The 7,618-nt window shown below is 41.5% G+C and overlaps 1 protein-coding gene across 2 annotated transcripts in view; it reads right to left on the bottom strand.

Annotated features, from left to right (window-relative positions):
- nup153 (nucleoporin 153) overlaps positions 1-7,618 on the bottom strand; it is a 78,492-nt gene continuing 70,874 nt past the window's right edge. For both annotated transcript variants that reach the window (XM_087978628.1, XM_087978629.1), the window contains 2 exons: positions 6,184-6,346; positions 1-1,100 (listed from right to left, as the gene is read on the bottom strand). In XM_087978628.1, coding sequence (XP_087834754.1) covers positions 1,007-1,100; positions 6,184-6,346 — 257 coding nt within the window. In that variant the 3' untranslated portion in view covers positions 1-1,006. The remainder of the gene's footprint in view (positions 1,101-6,183; positions 6,347-7,618) is intronic.

The raw sequence follows: 7,618 nt of genomic DNA, 5'->3' as shown, positions 1-7,618 counted from the left end.
AATGATTTAATATTTCTTTTTTTATTGATGGCGTTTATCCCATGGTTTTGTTAATCATACAGTAATAAACATGGCTTTAATATTAAATTGTTCTCCTTATTATCCAAAGTCACCATAGTCCATTTAAACAAATATAAAAATATATAGTTAATACTTTGTACAACACTGTTTTGGTCCAAACAAAAGTGGATCACAAAAGCCAATATGCAAACTTTAAAGAGTTCCCAATTTTTTTTTAAATCACAAAGGATGTTAAATGGATTAGGCAACTTTGAATAATGAGATTTACATAATAAAATCTTCTAATAGACAATACTGAACCAAAAACATACCGCTATAACAAAAAATAATTCAAGTTCACAGATTTGTGATTTTGTCCAAGAATGGTAATTGACTGAAAATCATAAGATATGTACATAATAGTTTGTAATAAAATGAAATAAGTCAAAAAAGCATAAACAGAATTTTTAAAAAGCACATGTTCTATGAAATGAAGACAATTCATTTAAAGTCCTCGAAGTATGATTCTTCAATCATTCTGCAGTCAGAAAACATCGGTGCACAACAGGCCATCCATTTAACATCTACACATTCACATACTTCACACATACTGTGATGAAACCTTTGTAGAATTATCAGCCCTATTCTCACTGATGCTCTTCAGTCTATACAAACCTTTCAGTACAATTGAGTGGGTTATGAACAATATCTAGTGGTGCAGATGAAGAGGTATCAATATACAAAGCCATTCACTTTGCAGGTTGTTTGTAGCCAGACCATGCCAAGTCTTTAACTAATGACACTGCTGGGATCTCACAAAAAAAATCTACAGTCCACCCATCACCAGGCAACTAAAAGCAGCGACCAATTATATGCAGGTTCAAATGGTCCTAGGTAGATCTGATAAAGCCCAGAAGGAGGTACAATTCAATTATTAATGCAGGGCACCAGCTCTTTATAGAAAAAACATTTTCAATAATTAGCTGTTTTTAAACAGTTGTGACAACTACTTCTTGCGCCTAACTGCAGTCTTTATCTTCCGACCAGTAACAGTTGAACGGCCACTAGATGTCGTAGAAAAAGGATTGGTGCCGCCAACCCTGCTCAAAAGAAAAACAAAAGATACTTGAATTATATAAAAACAAATTAAACACAAGTTCAACTTGTATAAAGAACATCTTTGTTTTTAATTCAATTTCAGAGTTTAACCACGTCACACATTTAAATGATGTTTCTTCAGTTATTCTTTATATAAACAGGTGCAATGAAACAGTGGACTCGTTAAAATAATCCATTACCCCCCTTAAAACAAGGTTTTTCCTGTCCAACAATTGTGGATGCAAATGGCTGAAACATTTCCAGGATCATAAAATAATCAGAACGTTTCAAATATTCCAGTGCTGCACTTGATTAAGTCAATTAGGCAGGTTCAAGAGAATGAACCTTCAATACTATATCCATAAGATGTAGGAGCTGAAGTTAGGCCATTCAATCATGGCAGTAAAAACAATGACTGCAGATGCTGGAAACCAGATTCTGGATTAGTGGTGCTGGAAAAGCACAGCAGTTCAGGCAGCATCCAAGGGAGCAGTAAAATCGACGTTGCGGCAGGGCTTTTGCCCGAAACGTCGATTTTACTGCTCCTCGGGTGCTGCCTGAACTGCTGAGCTTTTCCTGCACCACTAATCCACATTCAATCATGGCTGATGCATTTCTCAACCCCATTCTCCTGCTTTCTCCCCGTAACCCTTGACAATCAAGAACCTATCTCAGTCTTAATACACTCAATGACCTGGTCTCCACAATCTTCTGTGGCAATGAATTCCATAGGTTCACCAGTCTCTGGCTGAAGATGTTTCTCCTTATCTCAGTTCTAAAAGGTCTAAGGTAGTGCCATTGGGTCCTGGTTTCTGACCAGGACATCCACTCTACTCAGAGGCAAGAAGTGTGGCGCTGGAAAAGCACAGCAAGTCCAGCAGCATCTGACCAGCAGGAACACACAATCCCTTCAGTTGTGGGGAGGGGGGGGGGGGGGGGGGGGGGGTGGGCAAGGGGGCCAAGAGATAAATATCAGGGGAGTGGGGCTGGGAGGGAAAAAGGTAGCTAGGAAGGTGATAGGTGGACGGGGATGGTGATGATAGATCAGAGGGAGGGTGGTGCGGTTCAGTGGGAAGGAAGATGGACACGTGGAGAAGTTCAGAGGGCAGTGCTGAGTTCGAGAGTTGAATCTGGGATAAGGTGGAGGGATGGGAGATAATGAAACTGGTGGAATCAATGCTCCTGCCATGTGGTTGGAGGGTATCAAGTCAGAAGATGCAGCATTCTTCCTCCAGGCATCGGGTGGCGAGGATTTGACGAAGGAGGCGGCCCAGGACTTGCATGTTTCGCAAGTTGTTGCCCTGTCCCTCCAACTTAGAGATGATGCCAATGTGTGGAACATTTCAGATAACATCTCGGGACACACACCAAACAACCCCACCACCCTGTGGCCGACTACTTCAACTCACCCTCTCACTCTGCTAAGGACATGGAAGCCCTGGGCCTCTTCCACCACCAAATCCTAGCCATCTGACACCTGGAGCAAAAAGCCTCATTTTTCACCTAGGGACCCACCAACCATACAGCATCATTGATTTCACCAGTTCCTTCATCTCCCCTCACACCACCTTACCCCAGCTCCAACTGAGCACCACCCTCTTGAACTTCTCCCACCTGTCCACCCTATCACCCCCCCTCCCTCCCCACCTGCATCCGTCTATCGCCTTCCTAGCTACCTTCCCCCCCCAACCCACTGCAATTTATCTTTCAGCCCCCTTGGCACAACACCCCCACATCCCTGTTGAAGGACTTATGCAAGAAACATCGACTCTCCTATCCCTCAGATGCTGCCTGACCTGGTGTGCTTTTCCAGCGGGACACTTTTTGACTCTAATCTCCAGCATCAACAGTCCTCACTTTTATCTACTCTGTCCAGGCCAATCAGCATTCTGTAAGTTTCAATTAGATGCACCCTCATCCTTCTAAACTCCATCGAGTTTTGAGGAGCCAGAGTCCTCAAACATTTCTCACATGTTGAGCTTTTCATTCCTGGGGCATTCTCATGAACCTTCTCTGAACTGAACATACTCAGAGCCAGTACATCGTTCCTGAGATATGGGGCCCAAAACTGTGCACAATATACCAAATGTGGTCTGACCAGAGCCTTGTAGAGTCTCAGAACCTGCTTTTATACTCAAGTTGCCTCAAAATAAATGCCATTATTGCATTTACCTTCCTAATTATCGATTCAACCTGCAAGCTTACCTTGAGAGAATCCTGGACTAGAACTCCTTAGTCTCTTTGCACATCAGACTTCTGAATTTTCTCACCATTTAAACAACAGTCCATGCCTCTATTCTTCCTACCAAAGTGCATGAGCTCACACTTTCCCACATTGTACTCCATCTACCACTTCTTTGCCCACTCTTCTAACCTGTCTAAATCCTTCTGCAGCCTCACGGTCTCCTCAATGCTCCCTGTTCCTCTACTTATCTTTGAATTGTCTGCAAACTTAGCCAGAATGCCCTCAGTTCCTTTATCTATATTGTTAATGTATACACAAAAATTTGTGGTCCCAACACTGAGCCTTGTCACCAGTTGCCATCCTGAGAAGACCCTTTTATCCCCACTCTCTGCTTTCTATCAGACATCCAGGCTTCTATCTATGCTCACACCTTGCCTTTAACACCATGGGCCTTTATCTTACTCAGTAGTTTCTTATATGGCACCTTGTCAAAAGCCTTTTTAAAGCCCAGGTAAATAACATCCACTGGCTCTTCTTGGTCCAATCTGCTCATTACGTCCTCAAAGAATTCTAGCAGATACGTCAGGCATGACCTCTCCTTGAATGAATTCCAGGATCTGAAGAAGGGCTAATGCCCGAAACGTCGATTCTCCTGTTCCCTAGATGCTGCCTGACCTGCTGCGCTTTTCCAGCAACACATTTCCATCCAGGATCTTACCCACAACCGAGGTTAGACTAATCAGTATGTAATTTTCTATCTTTTGCCTTGCTCCCTTTTTAAACAGGGGTGTCACGTTAGCAATTTTACAATACAGAACCCTTCCTGTCTCTAGCGATTCCTTAAAGATCACCACTAATGCCTCCGCTACCTTCCTTAGAACTCTGGGGTTAGTCCATCTCATTTATCGACCTTCAGGCCAATTTTTCTAGGACCTTCGCCTTGGCGATAGCCACCATACCAAGCTTTGCATTCCCACTCTCTAAGTTTTGGGATAGTACTCGTCTTTCACTGTGAAGACTAAGGCCAAATAATTATTCAGTTCCTCAGCCATATCCTTATTCCCCACTTGTATCTCTCCAGCATCATTTTCCAGCAGTCCAATGTCCATTTTGGCCTCTCTTCTGCCCTTTATATAGCTAAAGAAACTCTTACAGTCTTCTTTTATATTACTGGCTAGCTTACCCTCATATTTAATCTTCTTCCTCCTTAGTTCTTTTTTTGTTACTCTCTGTTGGTCTTTGTAAGCTTCCCAATCCTCTAGTTTCTCACTGGCCTTTGCCACATTGTATGCTTTCTCTTTTTCATTTAAGCTGTCCCCGACCTCCCTAGTCAGCCATGGTTGCTTCATCCTCCCCGTACCATGCTTCTTTTACCTTGAGATGAATCTCTGCTGGATATCCTGAATCACACTCAAACTCCTGCCAATGCTGTTCCACTGTCTTTCCTGCTCGGCTCCTCAACCAGTCAACTTGACCCAGCTCATCCCTCATGCCTTTATTCAGCTGTAACACTTACCTCTGATTCTCACCTCTCCCTCTCAAATTGCAGACTAAATTTAATCAAATTATGATCATTGCCTCCTAAGGATTCCTTCACCTTAAGCTTCCTTATCAAGTATGCCTCATTGCGCAACACTAAATTCAGTACTGCCTGTTCCCTAGTGATCTCCACCGCAAGCTGCTCCAAAAAGCCATGTCGTAGACTCTCTACCAATTCCTTTTCTTGCAATCCACTACCAACCTGATTTTTCCAGTTCATCCTGCATATTGAAATCCCCCATGATCACTACTCATTTTTGCTATCTCTTGGTGTATCTTGTGCTCCAGTTCATGACTACTGTTTACATAACTCCAACTATTTTTTTTCCCAACCTTTGCAGTTCCTCAATTCTACCCACACTGATTCTATACCATCTGGCCCCACTTCATTTCTTACCAATGATTTAATTTCATTTCTTACTAATAAGGCAAGCCCACTCTGTCTGCCCATCTGCCTATCTTTTCAATATAATATATATCCTTGAATATTCAGTTCCCAATCCTGATCCCCCTGTAGCCACAATGCCCACCACTTCATACCTGCCAATTTTGATCTGCACCACAAGCTCATTTGCCCCATGTTGTTTTGATGAAAACACAGTCACTTAGTTCATAATCATTACGCCAATGTAAATTGTTAACCACTGCCTAATATAGGCAGCACAGTGGTCAGCACTGTTGCCTCACAGCGCCAGAGACCTGGGTTCAATTCCTGCCCCAGGCAACTATCTGTGCGGAGTTTGCACATTCTCCCCGTGTCTGCGTGGGTTTCCTCCGGGTGCTCCGGTTTCCTCCCACAGTCCAAAAATGTGCAGCTTAGGTGAATTGGCCATGCTAAATTACCCGTAATGTTAGGTGAAGGGGTGTAGGGGAATGGGTCTGGGTGGGCTCCTCTTCGGAGGGTCGATGTGGACTTGTTGGGCCAAGGGGCCTGTTTCCACACTAAGTAAACTAATCTAATAATATCTTTCATGACAGCACTTCCATGGAGTCACTCAAAGGATGCTTCTATTGATCACAGAAACTCCTCCATCTTACTGCCATATTCCACAACCTTTGCCCAACATATATCATGGAATATTCTTCATGTTAAAAATAAATTCAAGCCATATATCAGCTGTATTTATTGGTATACACAACAACTGTTTTGAAGTGCAATCTAGATCTTTAAATTTAAGCTTGGATGAAATTAATTCTTTTTCCTGATGGGCATCTAAGACACCTGAATTCAACAATTCAATGGTTCTTTCCACAAAATTTTCTAAACAATCTTTTAACAGCTGTTCTTAGCTAAACAAGTATAGCAGGGAGAAGCATTCAGTTATTTGAGAAAACCTTGCAATACACATGAAGGTTCTTACCCAACAGCGAATCCAAGGGCTGGGTTGAACTGGAAGCCACCACTGGATCCAGGCTGCTGTGTTGCTCCCGTAGAAGCAGTTCCAAATTTAAAAACGTCATTTGATGAATTGGTGGCATTGAAATTAAAACTATGACCACTGTTTCCAAACTGGAAAGTGTTACCTACAGAGTACAGATTAAGTTAGAAATCATCTCCAAACAAATATCACTATAGAATAAGAAAGATTTTCAATTACAGGCAATGTTCTTGGAAATGACAGGTGTCTGCTTGTCAGAAAAGCATTATAATTTACAAATCAACTCTGGCATGGTCACATTCCACAAATCAGCAATCTAACTTAGAAAGCCTTTTTTTTGTAATCTACAATAAAAACAGACCACTTTTATACTTTATCCTGGTCTTCATGAGAGATCTTACTATAGTTCAGCATGTTAATTTGCATCGTTTCCCCCATACTTATGGAATACCCAATATTTTTGTATCCCTCTTACGAGTCCTTTGATACACATGGACATATCACTACTCCTACAACTATACTATCTCACATGGCCCCTCTATGAGCATCATCCCAATCACATTACATTTTTCTAACATTTCTCTTGTTTTCCTAACCTCCCAACTATTCTTTTGTCTGGTCTTTTACCCTCAGCAAGCTTCACCGCACCTAAACTACTAACAATATGCTTTTGGTAGTCTAAGTCCAACACTCACCACTTCTGGTCTGGCTCATACAAAGCGGCCCTGGCCCTTTAGGATTTAATGTAATACTGCCACTCTCATTTTCAAATCCACTCAATCTTGTTCTCAATGCAATAGTTATAAAAATACAATCCAATAATCTGGAGCACTTTTGCAACGCTCTCATTTTGCCCTATCTTCATCAGCTGTACTTTCAGCTATCTTGCCCTTACTTGCTGGAACCCTTTTCCTTTTCATTTCCATCTTCTACTTGGAAGTTTATCTTTAAAATCCAGTTTTGTTTTGACAGAGATTTTGGATTGGCATTCAAAGGTCTCATGAGGCTGCAGTGAATTTGGATGTATCCCATAGGTCAGACAACTCCAATTATTTTCAAATTTACCACTCCATGCTCAAGAAGGACCTATGTTATCAGATCCTAACAGGTCTTCAGTAGAGAGGAAAGCTAAATGGCTGGAAATTGTATTACAATTTGTAATGTGTAATCAATTCTCAACTTTCTTTGCTTTTAAAGCTATCTGGCCTGACACCATACTCTATCAGACTAGGTAGATAACCAGTGTACAGACACTTGTCAACACAGTTCTTATTAAGATGGAGAGATTTTTCCTTCTTATTTTGGGATTGGTATGATTATTGTTTTATAGCAGAGGTAAACATTTTAAGAAATAAAATTGAAATCTATTAATTTTCATAATTTAAAGACTTTTCTATTCACTTTTGCTGCAATTGCC

Source organism: Chiloscyllium plagiosum, unplaced genomic scaffold, assembly GCF_037043375.1.
Source record: "Chiloscyllium plagiosum isolate Xiang-an unplaced genomic scaffold, Cpla_swu_hap1 HiC_scaffold_34, whole genome shotgun sequence".
NCBI classification, from domain to species: Eukaryota; Metazoa; Chordata; class Chondrichthyes; order Orectolobiformes; family Hemiscylliidae; genus Chiloscyllium; species Chiloscyllium plagiosum.
The sequence above is the reverse complement of the archived record's forward strand: the minus strand, read 5'-3'. Positions and strand labels throughout refer to the sequence as shown.